This window comes from Tachyglossus aculeatus, chromosome 4 (assembly GCF_015852505.1).
Source record: "Tachyglossus aculeatus isolate mTacAcu1 chromosome 4, mTacAcu1.pri, whole genome shotgun sequence".
Lineage (NCBI taxonomy): Eukaryota > Metazoa > Chordata > Mammalia > Monotremata > Tachyglossidae > Tachyglossus > Tachyglossus aculeatus.
Genome location: NC_052069.1, coordinates 135,269,438 through 135,287,118, shown reverse-complemented (window position 1 = coordinate 135,287,118; position 17,681 = coordinate 135,269,438). Strand labels below are relative to the sequence as shown.

General features: G+C 45.4%; 1 protein-coding gene across 2 annotated transcripts in view; it reads left to right on the top strand.

The window, feature by feature from the left end:
• The window catches only part of ADAM33 (ADAM metallopeptidase domain 33), a 169,591-nt gene that overhangs the window by 71,722 nt on the left and 80,188 nt on the right, over nucleotides 1-17,681 (top strand). For both annotated transcript variants that reach the window (XM_038745299.1, XM_038745298.1), the window contains exons 7-8: nucleotides 791-856; nucleotides 7,645-7,716. In XM_038745299.1, the coding sequence (XP_038601227.1) occupies nucleotides 791-856; nucleotides 7,645-7,716 (138 nt within the window). The remainder of the gene's footprint in view (nucleotides 1-790; nucleotides 857-7,644; nucleotides 7,717-17,681) is intronic.

Genomic DNA, 17,681 nt, shown 5'->3' with positions numbered 1-17,681 from the left:
ATGTCCTGTCCCGCCCCCTCCTGCCCCTGCCCCCTGGCATCACTTGCCCCTTCTCCCTCACACTGATGCGGCCCCACCCCCTCCTGCCCTTTCCCCCTAGCATCACTTGCCCTTTCTCCCTCTCCCTTGCCCAGATGCGGCCCCGCCCCCTCCTGCCCCTGCCCCCTGGCATCACTTGCCCCTTCTCCCTCTCCCTCACCCTGATGTGGTCCCATCCCCTCCTGCCCCTGCCCCCTGCCATCACTTGCCCCTTCTCCCTCTCCCTTGCCCTGATGTGGCCCCATCCCCTCATGTCCTGGCTCCACCCCCTAATGGCCCCTGCCCCCTGGCATCACTTGCCCCTTCTTCCTCTCCCTCGCCCTGATGTGGCCCCCCTCCTGCCCCTGCCCCCTGGCATCACTTGCCCCTCCTCCCTCTCCCTCACCCTGATGTGGCCCTGCCCCCTATTGCCCCTGCCCCCTGGCATCACTTGCCCCTTCTTCCTCTCCCTTGCCCTGTTGCGGCCCCATCCCCTCATGTCCTGTCCCGCCCCCTCCTGCCCCTGCCCCCTGGCATCACTTGCCCCTTCTCCCTCTCCCTTGCCCTGATGTGGTCCCATCCCCTCATGCCCCTGCCCCCTGGCATCACTTGCCCCTTCTCCCTCTCCCCAATGTGACCCTGCGCCCTCATGCCCCTGCCCCCTGGCATCGCTTGCCCCTTCCCCCTCTCCCCGACGCGGCCCCGCCCCCCCGTGCCCCCTGCCCCCTGGCATCACTTGCCTCTTCTCCCTCCCCCTCGCCCCGACCCTTAGGCCAAGCGGGATACCTGGCGGACCCTCAAGTACATGGAGCTGTTCATTGTGGCCGATCACAGCCTGGTAAGGCCTCTCCATCATGGGCATCATCATCATCATCATCATCATCATATCATCATGGTATTTGTTAATACCATGTATGTACCATGTACCATGTATGTGCCAGGCACTCTACTAACCGCTGGGCTGCACGCAAGCCTACTGGGTTGGACACAGTCCCCGTCCCACGTGGGGCTCGCAGTTTCAACCCCCATTTTCCAGATGGGGGAACTGAGGCCCACCGATGCAAAAGGGGTTTGCCCAAGGTCACCCAGCAGACAGGTGGCGGAGCCAGGATAATAATTAATAATAATAATAATGATGATGGCATTTGTTAAGCGCTTACTATGTGCCAAGCACTGTTCTAAGCACCGGGGTGGGGGATACAAGGCGATCCAGTTGTCCCACGTGGGGCTCACAGTCTTCATCCCCATTTTACAGATGAAGTAACTGAGGCACAGACAAGTGAAGTGACTTGCCCAAGGTCACCCAGCAGACATGTGGCGGAGTCGGCATTCGAACCCACGACCTCTGACTCCCAACCCAACTCTATCATCACCATTCCTCCACTTTCCTTCTCCCTCCTTCCTTCCTCCACCCTCACCTCTCCGTTTTCCCTTTTTTTAAAAAAAAATAATAATAATGATGGCATTTATTAAGCGCTTACTATGTACAAAGCACTGTTCTAAGCGCTGGGGAGGTTACAAGGCGATCAGGTTGTCCCACGGGGGGCTCACAATCTTAACCCCCATTTTCCAGATGAGGGAACTGAGGCCCGGAGAAGTGAAGTGACTTGCCCAGAGTCACCCCGCTGACAGCTGGCGGGGTCGGGATTCGAACCCACGACCTCGGACTCCAAGGCCCGGGCTCTTCCCGCCGAGCCAAGCTGCTTCCCCCCCAAAATGGCACGTTAATCCCTCGCTATGTACTAAACCCCGGGTTGATACAGGATAGTCGCGGGCGTGGGAGTCTGAGGCCATTCATTCCATCGTATTTATTGAGCGCTTACTGTGTGCGGAGCACTGTGCTAAGCGCTTGGGAAGGGCAAATCGGTAATTCCACCTCGGCATTAAAACTTTCTAAGGCAACTTACCCGCCTCTAGTTGGAGGAAACGGTATTTAATACGTCAAAACGACGACGTGCAAGTGTGATAATAATAATAATGATGATAATGATGGTATTTGTTAAGCGCTTCCTATGTGCAAAGCGCTGTTCTAAGCGCCGGGGATATGTTTGTACATATTTGTTACTCTATTTATTTATTTTACTTGCACATATCTATTCTATTTATTTGATTTTGTTAATATGTTTGGTTTTGTCGTCTGTCTCCCCCTTCTAGACTGTGAGCCCGCTGTCTTACCTCCTTCCCTTCCCCACAGCGCCTGTATAGATGTAGATATGTTTGTACATATTTATTACTCTATTTATTTATTTTACTTGCACATATCTATTCTATTTATTTTATTTTGTTAATATGTTTGGTTTTGTCGTCTGTCTCCCCCTTCTAGACTGTGAGCCCGCTGTCTTACCTCCTTCCCTTCCCCACAGCACCTGTATATATGTTTGTACTTATTTATTACTCTATTTATTTATTTTACTTGTACATATCTATTCTATTTATTTTATTTTGTTAGTACGTTTGGTTTTGTTCTCTGTCTCCCCCTTCTAGACCGTGAGCCCACTGTTGGGTAGGGACTGTCTCTAGATGTTGTCAGCTTGTACTTCCCAAGCGCTTAGTCCAGTGCTCTGCACATAGTAAGCGCTCAATAAATACGATTGATGATGATATACATATATACACACATATATACACACATATATACACATACATATATATAAACATATATATCATATCATATCATTCCCTTACTTATCCACACGTTGCCTCTCGGCTAAGGGGGCTAAATGCATAAACATCAATAAATGCATAAATGCATTAAATGCATTTTAGAATCGTCTGAATGAGAACAAACCAGGAGTTTATGCTACAAGGCAAAGATAGGCTGGAGTCAGGTTATCACAGGAGACCTGGAGAAAGAGTTTAGGGAATGATGTCGCGAGGACCTAAAGGGCGGAAAGTTTGATGATAGAAAATGGGGCGGTTGAATCAATCAATCGTATTTATTGAGCGCTTACTATGTGCAGAGCACTGTACTAAGCGCTTGGGAAGTACAAATTGGCATCACATAGAGACAGTCCCTACCCAACAGTGGGCTCACAGTCTAAAAGGTTGAAGCAAGTAAGAAGCAGAAAACTTGGGAGTCAGTTGGAGCCATCAGAAGAAAGCTGTGGCCGGAGGTCCTGGGTTCGAATTCCGCTCCGCCAGAGAACCGGAGGGACCTGCCCGAGGTCACACAGCAGGGAAGGGGGCAGAGCCGGGATGAGAACCCAGGCCCGTGCGCTTTCCATTCGGCCACGCTGCTGGCCATCGTAACAATAATAAATAATTATTAAATAATAAATATTGTGGTATTTATTAAACGCTTACTACTTACTAAGCGCTGGTTTGTTAGATAGAAAGATAATCCGGTTGGACGGCGTCCCCGTCGGGCTCGGTGGAGAGAGCCTGGGCTTTGGAGCCGGAGGTCATGGGTTCGAATCCCGGCTCTGCCACTTAGCTGGGTGACTCTGGGCAAGTCGTTCATTCATTCGGTCGTATTTAGTGAGCGCTTACAGTGTGCAGGGCGCTGTGCTAAGCCACTTCTCCGGGCCTCAGTTCCCTCGTCTGGAAAATGGGGGTGGAGGCTGTGAACCCCACGTGGGCCAACCTGTTCACCTTGTAACCGCCCCGGCGCTTAGAACAGCGCTTGGCACATAGTAGGCGCTTAATCAATGCCGTCGTCGTCATCATCATCATCACTCACCCGCTGTGTGACTTTGGCCAAGTCCCTTAACTTGTCTGTGACTCAGTTACCTCGGGCAAAATGGGGATTAAGACTGAGAGCCCCACGTGGGAGCAAAACCTGATTACCTCGTATCTATCCCGGCGCTTGGCACGTAGTAAGCGCTTAATAATAATAATAATAATAATAATAATAATAATAATAATAATAGTAATAATAATGGCATTTGTTAAGCGCTTACTATGTGCCAAGCACTGTTCTAAGCGCTGGGGGGGGATACAAGGCGATCAAGTTGTCCCACGTGGGGCTCACGGTCTTCATCCCCATTTTACAGATGAAGTAACTAAGGCTCAGAGAAGTGAAGTGACTTGCCCAAAGTCACCCAGCTGACAACTGGCGGAGTCGGCATTCGAACCCACGACCTCTGACTCCCAACCCCATGCTCTACCATCACCATTCCTCCACTTTCCTTCTCCCGCCTTCCTTCCTCCACCCTCACCTCTCCATTTTCCCTTTTTTTAAAAATAATAATAATAATAATAATGGCACTTATTAAGCGCTTACTATGTGCAAAGCACTGTTCTAAGCGCCGGGGAGGTTACAAGGTGATCAGGTTGTCCCACGGGGGGCTCACAATCTTAACCCCCATTTTCCAGATGAGGGAACTGAGGCCCGGAGAAGTGAAGTGGCTTGCCCAAAGTCACCCGGCTGACAACTGGCGGGGTCGGGATTCGAACCCAGGACCTCTGACTCCCAACCCCATGCTCTACCATCACCATTCCTCCACTTTCCTTCTCCCGCCTTCCTTCCTCCACCCTCACCTCTCCATTTTCCCTTTTTTTAAAAATAATAATAATAATAATAATGGCACTTATTAAGCGCTTACTATGTGCAAAGCACTGTTCTAAGCACTGGGGAGGTTACAAGGTGATCAGGTTGTCCCACGGGGGGCTCACAATCTTAACCCCCATTTTCCAGATGAGGGAACTGAGGCCCGGAGAAGTGAAGTGACTTGCCCAAAGTCACCCGGCTGACAACTGGCGGGGTCGGGATTCGAACCCATGACCTCTGACTCCAAAGCTTCTGAGCCACGCTGCTTCCCCCCCAAAATGGCACGTTAATCCCTTATTATGTACTAAACCCCGGGCTGATGCAGGATAATCACTGGCGTGGCAATCTGAGGTCCTGGGTTCTAATCCCGGCTCCGCCACTTACCCGCTGTGTGACTCTGGCCAAGTCACTTAACTTGTCAGGCGCTTAGTACAGTGCTCTGCACACAGAAAGCGCTCAATAAATAAGAGTGATTGATTGATTGTCTGTGACTCAGTTTGCCTCGTGCAAAATGGGGATTAAGACTGAGATGGACAACCTGATTACCTCGCATCTATCCCGGCGCTTGGCACGTAGTAAGCGCTTAATGACTACCACCATTATTATTTCCCCCCCACAGGGCCCTCAGTCTGACTCGAGGGGAGGAGGATTTAATCCCCGCTTTACAGATGGGATAACTGAGGCACAGAGAAGTCAAGCGCCTTGCCCAAGATCACACAGCAGACAGGCGGTGGGGCCGGGATCCTCTGGACACCACTAGGTCCCATGGCTTCCCCTTTTTTCCTTCTCCCTCCTCCCTGTTCCTTCTTAAACTGATCACCTTGTATCCTCCCCAGCGCTTAGAACAGTGCTTTGCACATAGTAAGCGCTTAACAAATGCCATCATTATTAATAAATATGATAATGAATGAATGGATGAACCGAACTTCTCTGTGCCTCAGTTCCCTCATCTGGAAAATGGGGATGAAGACTGTGAGCCCCCGTGGGACAACCTGATCACCTTGTATCCTCCCCAGGGCTTAGGACAGTGCTTTGCACATAGTAAGCGCTTAACAAATGCCATCATTATTAATAAATATGATAATGAATGAATGGATGAACCGAACTTCTCTGTGCCTCAGTTCCCTCATCTGGAAAATGGGGATTAAGACTGTGAGCCCCACGTGGGACAACCTGATCACCTTGTATCCTCCCCAGTGCTTGGAACAGTGCTTTGTACGTAGTAAGCGCTTAACAAATGCCATCATTATGAATAAATATGATTGAATGAATGAATGAATGAATGAACCGAATTTCTCTGTGCCTCAGTTCCCTCATCTGTAAAATGGGGATGAAGACTGTGAGCCGCACGTGGGACAACCTGATCACCTTGTATCCTCCCCAGCGCTTGGAACAGTGCTCTGCACGTAGTAAGCGCTTAACAAATGCCATCATTATTAATAAATATGAATGAATGAATGAATGAATGAATGAACTGAACTTCTCTGGGCCTCAGTTCCCTCATCTGTCAAATGGGGATGAAGACTGTGAGCCCCACGTGGGACAACCTGATCACCTTGTATCCTCCCCAGCGCTTAGAACAGTGCTTTGCATGTAGTAAGCGCTTAACAAATGCCATCATTATGAATAAGAATGAATGAATGAATGAACCGAACTTCTCTGGGCCTCAGTTCCCTCATCTGTAAAATGGGGATTAAGATTGTGAGCCCCCCGTGGGACAACCTGATCACCTTGTATCCTCCCCAGCGCTTAGAGCAGTGCTTTGCACATAGTAAGTGCTTAACAAATGCCATCATTATTAATAAACATGATTGAATGAATGAATGAACCAAACTTCTCTGGGCCTCAGTTCCCTCATCTGTCAAATGGGGATTAAGACTGTGAGCCCCACGTGGGACAACCTGATCACCTTGTATCCTCCCCAGCGCTTAGAACAGTGCTTTGCATGTAGTAAGCGCTTAACAAGTGCCATCATTATTAATGAATATGATTGAATGAATGAATGAATAAATGAACTGAACTTCTCTGGGCCTCAGTTCCCTCATCTGGAAAATGGGGATTAAGACTGTGAGCCCCACGTGGGACAACCTGATCACCTTGTATCCTCCCCAGCACTTAGAGCAGTGCTTGGCACATAGTAAGCGCTTAACAAATGCCATCATTATGAATAAATATGATTGAATGAATGAATGAATGAATGAATGAACCGAACTTCTCTGGGCCTCAGTTCCCTCATCTGGAAAATGGGGATTAAGACTGTGAGCCCCCCGTGGGACAACCTGATCACCTTGTATCCTCCCCAGCGCTTAGAGCGGTGCTTGGCACTTAGTAAGCGCTTACCAAATGCCATCATTATTAATAAATATGATTGAATGAATGACTGAATGAATGGTTCCCTCATCTGTAAAATGGGGATGAAGACTGTGAGCCCCACGTGGGACAACCTATTAGACAGTCTTTTAGACTGTGAGCCCACTGTTGGGTAGGGACCGTCTCTATATGTTGCCAATTTGTCCTTCCCAAGCGCTTAGTACAGTGCTCTGCACATAGTAAGCGCTCAATCAGTACGATTGAGGATGATGACAACCGCATCACCTGGTATCCTCCCAAGCGCTTAGACTGTGACTGTTTTAGACTGTGAGCCGGCTGTTGGGTAGCCAACTTGGACTTCCCAAGCGCTTAGTCCGGTGCTCTGCGCACAGTAAGCGCTCAATAAATACGATTGATTGATTGATTGCTTTGCACATAGTAAGCGCTGAACAAATGCCATCATTATTATTATTATTCCTCCCTTTTTCTCCTTCCATCTTTCCTCCTCCTCCTCCTCTTCTAGGCTGTGAGCCCACTGTTGGGTAGGGACCGTCTCTATGTGTTGCCAATTTGTACTTCCCAAGCGCTTAGTACAGTGCTCTGCACATAGTAAGCGCCCAATAAATACGATTGATGAGGATGATGACGGGCCATCCCTTCCCCACGGACTAGGCCCGACGCTCGGACTGTCCATCCCCTCACGCCCAGAGTTGCCTTTCTCGCCCCAGTGGGAGGGATCCGAGGGAGACGGTTGGGGAGTGGGGTGGACGGAGATGGTTGGGGAGTGGGGTGGACGCCTCCTTCACCTCCTCCCCCTTCACCTTCAGTTCCTGAATCAGCAGCGAGACCTGGGCCGAACGAAGCAGCGGATCCTGGAGATCGCCAACTACGTGGACAAGGTACGGGGCCGGCGGGGAGGGAATGACCCCGGGACGGAGGACTAGGGGTCGGGACCGTCTCTCTACGTTGCCAGCTTGGGCTTCCCGAGCGCTTAGCCCAGTGCTCTGCACACGGTAAGCGCTCAATAAATACGACTGATTGATTGATTGGTCCGACTTTGCCGAAGGAACAGAGCCTGGCGCGTAGTAAGCGCCTAACAGCTTCTAGACTGTGAGCCCACTGTCGGGAAAAGACCGTCTCTAGACGTTGCCAACTTGGACTTCCCAAGCGCTTAGGACAGTGCTCTGCGCACAGGAAGCGCTCAATAAATACGATTGAATGAATGAATGGATGAGACTGTGAGCCCGCTGTCGGGTAGGGACCGTCTCTAGACGTTGCCAACTTGGACTTCCCAAGCGCTTAGGACAGTGCCCTGCGCACAGGAAGCGCTCAATAAATACGACTGAATGAATGAACGCCCATAATAAGCTTCCAGCCTAGGGGGAGGAAGAATGGTAGTAATAGTAGCAAAGGCAAAGCACTGCTCAAAGTGCTGGGAAAGAATATGCAGGTGGAATTAGAAATAGTCCCTGTCCCGAAGGGATTCGCTGCCTAAGAAAAAAGGAAAGAGAAGCGATTGACTGAGCGCTCCTCTCCTCTCACTCCCTTCTGTGTTGCCCTGACTTGCTTCTTCATTGCATCCCCCCTCCCAGCCCCACCACACATCCGTATATATCTGTAATTTATTTATTAATGTATATTAATGTCCTTCTCCGGTATATATCTGTAATTTATTTATTAATGTATATTAATGTCCTTCTCCGGCTGTAGACTGTGAGCTCGCTGTGGGCAGGGAGTGTGCCTGTCGTTCTATTCATCGTCAGTCGTATTTATTGAGCGCTTACTGTGTGCAGAGCACTGGACTAAGCGCTTGGGAAGTACAAGTCGGCGACACACAGAGACGGTCCCTACCCAACGGCGGGCTCACGGTCTAGAAGGGGGAGACAGAGAACAAAACCAAACAGACTAACAAAATAAAATAAATAGAATAGATATGGACAAGATAAATAAATAAATAGAGTAATAAATATGTATAAACATATATACAGGTAAGCGCTTACTACGTCCCAGGCACTGTACTAAGAGCTGGGATGGACACAAGCACATCAATCAATCAATCAATCAACCAATCGTATTTATTGAGCGCTTACTGTGTGCAGAGCACTGTACTAAGCGCTTGGGAAGTACAAATTGGCAACACATAGAGACGGTCCCTACCCAACGGCGGGCTCACAGTCTAGAAGGGGGAGACAGAGAACAAAACCAAACAGACTAACAAAATAAAATAAATAGAATAGATATGGACAAGTAAGATAAATGGAGTAATAAATATGTATAAACATATATACAGGTAAGCGCTTACTACGTCCCAGGCATTGTACTAAGCACTGGGATGGGCACAAGCACATCAATCAATCAACCAATCGTATTTATTGAGCGCTTACTGTGTGCAGAGCACTGTACTAAGCGCTTAGAGAAACAGCGTGGCTCAGTGGAAAGAGCCCGGGCTTTGGAGTCAGAGGTCATGGGTTCGAATCCCGGCTCTGCCACATGCCTGCTGTGTGACCTTGGGCAAGCTACTTAACTTCTCCGAGCCTCAGCTACCTCATCTGTAAAATGGGGGTTAAGGCTGTGAGCCCCACATGGGACAACCTGATCACTTTGTTCTATTGTACTCTCCCAAACGCTCAGTACAGTGCTCTGCACACAGCAAGCGCTCAGTAAATATGACTGAATGAATGAAAAACTGGTGAAAGACACATAAAAAAGGAAAAATATAGTTATTAAAGCACCCACTCAGCAAGCGCTCAGTAAATATGACTGAATGAATGAAAAACTGGTGAAAGACACATAAAAAAGGAAACAACATAATTATTAAAGCACCCACTCAGCAAGCGCTCAGTAAATATGATTGAATGAATGAAAAACTGGTTAAAGACACGTAAAAAAGGAAACGATATAATTATTAAAGCACCCACTCAGCAAGCGCTCAGTAAATATGACTGAATGAATGAAAAACTGGTGAAAGACACGTAAAAAAGGAAACAATATAATTATTAAAGCACCCACTCAGCAAGCGCTCAGTAAATATGACTGAATGAATGAAAAACTGGTGAAAGACACATAAAAAAGGAAAAATATAGTTATTAAAGCACCCACTCAGCAAGCGCTCAGTAAATATGACTGAATGAATGAAAAACTGGTGAAAGACACATAAAAAAGGAAACAATATAATTATTAAAGCACCCACTCAGCAAGCGCTCAGTAAATATGACTGAATGAATGAAAAACTGGTGAAAGACACGTAAAAAAGGAAACAATATAATTATTAAAGCACCCACTCAGCAAGCACTCAGTAAATATGACTGAATGAATGAAAAACTGGTGAAAGACACATAAAAAAGGAAAAATATAGTTATTAAAGCACCCACTCAGCAAGCGCTCAGTAAATATGACTGAATGAATGAAAAACTGGTGAAAGACACATAAAAAAGGAAACAATATAATTATTAAAGCACCCACTCAGCAAGCGCTCAGTAAATATGACTGAATGAATGAAAAACTGGTGAAAGACACGTAAAAAAGGAAACAATATAATTATTAAAGCACCCACTCAGCAAGCGCTCAGTAAATATGACTGAATGAATGAAAAACTGGTGAAAGACACACAAAAAAGGACAAATATAGTTATTAAAGCACCCACTCAGCAAGCGCTCAGTAAATATGACTGAATGAATGAAAAACTGGTGAAAGACACGTAAAAAAGGAAACAATATAGTTATTAAAGCACCCACTCAGCAAGCGCTCAGGAAATATGATTGAATGAATGAAAAACTGGTGAAAGACACGTAAAAAAGGAAACAATATAATTATTAAAGCACCCACTCAGCAAGCGCTCAGTAAATATGATTGAATGAATGAAAAACTGGTGAAAGACACGTAAAAAAGGAAACAATATAATTATTAAAGCACCCACTCAGCAAGCGCTCAGTAAATATGATTGAATGAATGAAAAACTGGTGAAAGACATAAAAAAGGAAACAATATAATTATTAAAGCACCCACTCAGCAAGCGCTCAGTAAATATGATTGCATGAATGAAAAAGTGGTGAAAGACACATAAAAAAGGAAAAATATAGTTATTAAAGCACCCACTCAGCAAGCGCTCAGTAAATATGATTGAATGAATGAAAAAGTGGTGAAAGACACGTAAAAAAGGGAACGATATCATTATTAAAGCACCCACTCAGCAAGCGCTCAGTAAATATGACTGAATGAATGAATAACTGGTGAAAGACACATAAAAAAGGAAACAATATAGTTATTAAAGCACCCACTCAGCAAGTGCTCAGTAAATATGACTGAATGAATGAAAACCTGGTGAAAGACACGTAAAAAAGGAAACAATATAGTTATTAAAGCACCCACTCAGCAAGCGCTCAGTAAATATGATTGAATGAATGAAAAAGTGGTGAAAGACATGTAAAAAAGGAAACAATATAGTTATTAAAGCACCCACTCAGCAAGCGCTCAGTAAATATGACTGAATGAATGAAAAACTGGTGAAAGGCACGTAAAAAAGGAAACAATATAATTAGTAAAGCACCCACTCAGCAAGCGCTCAGTAAATATAACTGAATGAATGAAAAAGTGGTGAAAGACACATAAAAAAGGAAACAATATAGTTATTAAAGCACCCACTCAGCAAGTGCTCAGTAAATATGACTGAATGAATGAAAAACTGGTGAAAGACACGTAAAAAAGGAAACAATATAGTTATTAAAGCACCCACTCAGCAAGTGCTCAGTAAATATGACTGAATGAATGAAAAACTGGTGAAAGACACATAAAAAAGGAAACAATATATTTATTAAAGCACCCACTCAGCAAGCGCTCAGTAAATATGACTGAATGAATGAAAAACTGGTGAAAGACACATAAAAAAGGAAACAATATAATTATTAAAGCACCCACTCAGCAAGTGCTCAGTAAATATGACTGAATGAATGAAAAACTGGTGAAAGACACGTAAAAAAGGAAACAATATAGTTATTAAAGCACCCACTCAGCAAGTGCTCAGTAAATATGACTGAATGAATGAAAAACTGGTGAAAGACACGTAAAAAAGGAAACAATATAATTATTAAAGCACCCACTCAGCAAGCGCTCAGTAAATATGACTGAATGAATGAAAAACTGGTGAAAGACACATAAAAAAGGAAAAATATAGTTATTAAAGCACCCACTCAGCAAGCGCTCAGTAAATATGACTGAATGAATGAAAAACTGGTGAAAGACATATAAAAAAGGAAAAATATAGTTATTAAAGCACCCACTCAGCAAGCGCTCAGTAAATATGACTGAATGAATGAAAAACTGGTGAAAGACACATAAAAAAGGAAAAATATAGTTATTAAAGAGCACCCACTCAGCAAGCGCTCAGTAAATATGATTGAATGAATGAAAAACTGGTGAAAAACACATAAAAAAGGAAAAATATAGTTATTAAAGCACCCACTCAGCAAGCGCTCAGTAAATATGATTGAATGAATGAAAAACTGGTGAAAGACACGTAAAAAAGGAAACGATATAATTATTAAAGCACCCACTCAGCAAGCGCTCAGTAAATATGACTGAATGAATGAAAAAGTGGTGAAAGACACATAAAAAAGGAAACAATATAGTTATTAAAGCACCCACTCAGCAAGCGCTCAGTAAATATGATTCAATGAATGAAAAACTGGTGAAAGACACGTAAAAAAGGAAACGATATAATTATTAAAGCACCCACTCAGCAAGCGCTCAGTAAATATGATTGAATGAATGAAAAACTGGTGAAAGACACATAAAAAAGGACAAATATAGTTATTAAAGCACCCACTCAGCAAGCGCTCAGTAAATATGACTGAATGAATGAAAAACTGGTGAAAGACACGTAAAAAAGGAAACAATATAATTATTAAAGCACCCACTCAGCAAGCGCTCAGTAAATATGATTGAATGAATGAAAAACTGGTGAAAGACATAAAAAAGGAAACAATATAATTATTAAAGCACCCACTCAGCAAGCGCTCAGTAAATATGACTGAATGAATGAAAAAGTGGTGAAAGACACATAAAAAAGGAAACAATATAGTTATTAAAGCACCCACTCAGCAAGCGCTCAGTAAATATGATTCAATGAATGAAAAACTGGTGAAAGACACGTAAAAAAGGAAACGATATAATTATTAAAGCACCCACTCAGCAAGCGCTCAGTAAATATGATTGAATGAATGAAAAACTGGTGAAAGACACATAAAAAAGGACAAATATAGTTATTAAAGCACCCACTCAGCAAGCGCTCAGTAAATATGACTGAATGAATGAAAAACTGGTGAAAGACACGTAAAAAAGGAAACAATATAATTATTAAAGCACCCACTCAGCAAGCGCTCAGTAAATATTACTGAATGAATGAAAAACTGGTGAAAGACACGTAAAAAAGGAAACAATATAATTATTAAAGCACCCACTCAGCAAGCGCTCAGTAAATATGACTGAATGAATGAAAAACTGGTGAAAGACACATAAAAAAGGAAACAATATAATTATTAAAGCACCCACTCAGCAAGCGCTCAGTAAATATGATTGAATGAATGAAAAACTGGTGAAAGACACGTAAAAAAGGAAACAATATAGTTATTAAAGCACCCACTCAGCAAGCGCTCAGTAAATATGACTGAATGAATGAAAAACTGGTGAAAGACACATAAAAAAGGAAAAATATAGTTATTAAAGCACCCACTCAGCAAGCGCTCAGTAAATATGACTGAATGAATGAAAAACTGGTGAAAGACATATAAAAAAGGAAAAATATAGTTATTAAAGCACCCACTCAGCAAGCGCTCAGTAAATATGACTGAATGAATGAAAAACTGGTGAAAGACACATAAAAAAGGAAAAATATAGTTATTAAAGCACCCACTCAGCAAGCGCTCAGTAAATATGATTGAATGAATGAAAAACTGGTGAAAAACACATAAAAAAGGAAACAATATAGTTATTAAAGCACCCACTCAGCAAGCGCTCAGTAAATATGATTGAATGAATGAAAAACTGGTGAAAGACATAAAAAAGGAAACAATATAATTATTAAAGCACCCACTCAGCAAGCGCTCAGTAAATATGACTGAATGAATGAAAAAGTGGTGAAAGACACATAAAAAAGGAAACAATATAGTTATTAAAGCACCCACTCAGCAAGCGCTCAGTAAATATGATTCAATGAATGAAAAACTGGTGAAAGACACGTAAAAAAGGAAACGATATAATTATTAAAGCACCCACTCAGCAAGCGCTCAGTAAATATGATTGAATGAATGAAAAACTGGTGAAAGACACATAAAAAAGGACAAATATAGTTATTAAAGCACCCACTCAGCAAGCGCTCAGTAAATATGACTGAATGAATGAAAAACTGGTGAAAGACACGTAAAAAAGGAAACAATATAATTATTAAAGCACCCACTCAGCAAGCGCTCAGTAGATATGATTGAATGAATGAAAAAGTTGTGAAAGACATGTAAAAAAGGAAACAATATAGTTATTAAAGCACCCACTCAGTAAGCGCTCAGTAAATATGATTGAATGAATGAAAAACTGGTGAAAGACATAAAAAAGGAAACAATATAATTATTAAAGCACCCACTCAGGAAGCGCTCAGTAAATATGACTGAATGAATGAAAAAGTAGTGAAAGACACATAAAAAAGGAAACAGTATAGTTATTAAAGCACCCACTCAGCAAGCGCTCAGTAAATATGATTGAATGAATGAAAAACTGGTGAAAGACACGTAAAAAAGGAAACGATATAATTATTAAAGCACCCACTCAGCAAGCGCTCAGTAAATATGATTGAATGAATGAAAAACTGGTGAAAGACACATAAAAAAGGACAAATATAGTTATTAAAGCACCCACTCAGCAAGCGCTCAGTAAATATGACTGAATGAATGAAAAACTGGTGAAAGACACGTAAAAAAGGAAATAATGTAATTATTAAAGCACCCACAGAAAATAAAATCAAACAAGAGGGTTCAGTGGCTAGGACGAAGAGGAAGAGGAGGTGAATTCATCCATCAGTCACATTTATGAGTGCTTACTGTGTGCAGAGGGACTGTCTCTATATGTTGCCAACTTGTACTTCCCAAGCGCTTAGTACAGTGCTCCGCACACAGTAAGCGCTCAATAAATATGCTTGAATGAATGAATGAATGCAGAGTACGATACTAAGCACTTGGAAGAATGTGATATAACCAATAAAACAGACACATTCCCTACCCACAGTCCCAGATTCCTGGAGGGGTGCGGTTATTAAAGTGCAGATTTTTAGTTTAAGCAGGAATATGGTTTGCCAAAGAGGAGAGGGGAGGGCATTCCCGACAGGAAAGGTATCGTGTGCCATTGCTCAGCAGGAAAGGAGAAGGGAAGGGCATTCCAGGCCGGGAAGAGTGTTGTGTTTCATAGCTTAGAAGAGGAGAAAGGAAGGCATTCCAGGAAGGGAGACTGCTCTGTGCCATAGCCCAGCGGAAGAGGAGAGGGGAGGGCATTCCAGGCTGGGAGAGTGTTGTATTCCATAGCTCAGCAGAAGAGGAGAAAGGAGGGCATTCCAGGCAGGGAGAGTGTCGTAAACCAGAGCTTAGAAGAAGAGGAGAAAGGAGGGCATTCCAGGCAGGGAGAGTGTCGTAAACCAGAGCTTAGAAGAAGAGGAGAGAGGAGGGCATTCCAGGAAGAGGGATTGCCGTGTGCCATAGCCCAGCAGAAGAGGAGAGGGGAGAGCATTCCAGGCTGGGAGAGTGTTGTGTGTCAGCTTAGAAGAGGAGAAAGGAAGGCATTCCAGGAAGGGAGACTGCTGTGTGCCATAGCCCAGCGGAAGAGGAGAGGGGAGGGCATTCCAGGCTGGGAGAGTGTTGTGTGTCATAGAAGAGGAGGAAGGAAGGCATTCCAGGAAGGGAGACTGCTATGTGCCATAGCCCAGCGGGAGAGGAGAGGGGAGGGCATTCCAGGCAGGGAGAGTGTCGTGAACCAGAGCTTAGAAGAAGAGGAGAGAGGAGGGCATTCCAGGAAGGGAGACTGCTGTGTGCCATAGCCCAGCGGAAGAGGAGAGGGGAGGGCATTCCAGGAAGGGAGACTGCTGTGTGCCATAGCCCAGCGGAAGAGGAGAGGGGAGGGCATTCCAGGCAGGGAGAGTGTTGCGTGTCATAGAAGAGGAGAAAGGAAGGCATTCCAGGAAGAGAGACTGCCGTGTGCCATAGCCCAGTGGAAGAGGAGAGGGGAGGGCATTCCAGGCTGGGAGAGTGTTGTGTTCCATAGCTCAGCAGAAGAGGAGAAAGGAGGGCATTCCTGGAAGAGGGATTGCTGTGTGCCATTGCTCAGCAGGAAAGGAGAAGGGAAGGGCATTCCAGGCTGGGAAGAGTGTTGTGTTTCATAGCTTAGAAGAGGAGAAAGGAAGGCATTCCAGGAAGGGAGACTGCTCTGTGCCATAGCCCAGCGGAAGAGGAGAGGGGAGGGCATTCCAGGCTGGGAGAGTGTTGTGTGTCATAGAAGAGGAGAAAGGAGGGCATTCCAGGCAGGGAGACTGCTGTGTGCCATAGCCCAGCGGAAGAGGAGAGGGGAGGGCATTCCAGGCTGGGAGAGTGTTGTGTGTCATAGAAGAGGAGAAAGGAGGGCATTCCAGGAAGGGAGACTGCTGTGTGCCATAGCCCAGCGGAAGAGGAGAGGGGAGGGCATTCCAGGCTGGGAGAGTGTTGTGTGTCATAGAAGAGGAGAAAGGAAGGCATTCCAGGAAGGGAGACTGCTGTGTGCCATAGCCCAGAGGAATAGGAGAGGGAGGGCATTCCAGGCTGGGAGAGTGTTGTGTTCCATAGCTCAGCAGAAGAGGAGAAAAGAGGGCATTCCCGGAAGAGAGACTGCTGTGTGCCATAGCCCAGCAGAAGAGGAGAAAGGAGGGCATTCCAGGCTGGGAGAGTGTTGTGTGTCATAGCTTAGAAGAGGAGAAAGGAAGGCATTCCAGGAAGAGAGATTGCCGTGTGCCATAGCCCAGCAGAAGAGGAGAGGAGAGGGCATTCCAGGCAGGGAGAGTGTCGTGAACCAGAGCTTAGAAGAAGAGGAGAGAGGAGGGCATTCCAGGAAGGGAGACTGCCATGTGCCACAGCCCAGCGGAAGAGGAGAAAGGAGGGCATTCCAGGCTGGGAGAGTGTTGTGTGTCATAGAAGAGGAGAAAGGAAGGCATTCCAGGAAGGGAGACCACTGTGTGCCATAGCCCAGCGGGAGAGGAGAAAGGAGGGCATTCCAGGCTGGGAGAGTGTCGTGAACCAGAGCTTAGAAGAAGAGGAGAGAGGAGGGCATTCCAGGAAGGGAGACTGCCGTGTGCCATAGCCCAGCGGAAGAGGAGAAAGGAGGGCATTCCAGGCAGGGAGAGTGTCGTGAACCAGAGCTTAGAAGAAGAGGAGAGAGGAGGGCATTCCAGGAAGGGAGACTGCTGTGTGCCACAGCCCAGTGGAAGAGGAGAAAGGAGGGCATTCCAGGCAGGGAGAGTGTCGTGTGTCATAGAAGAGGAGAAAGGAAGGCATTCCAGGAAGGGAGACGGCTGTGTGCCATAGCCCAGCGGAAGAGGAGAAAGGAGGGCATTCCAGGCAGGGAGAGTGTCGTGAACCAGAGCTTAGAAGAAGAGGAGAGAGGAGGGCATTCCAGGAAGGGAGACTGCCGTGTGCCATAGCCCAGCGGAAGAGGAGAAAGGAGGGCATTCCAGGCTGGGAGAGTGTCGTGAACCAGAGCTTAGAAGAAGAGGAGAGAGGAGGGCATTCCAGGAAGGGAGACTGCTGTGTGCCATAGCCCAGCGGAAGAGGAGAAAGGAGGGCATTCCAGGCTGGGAGAGTGTTGT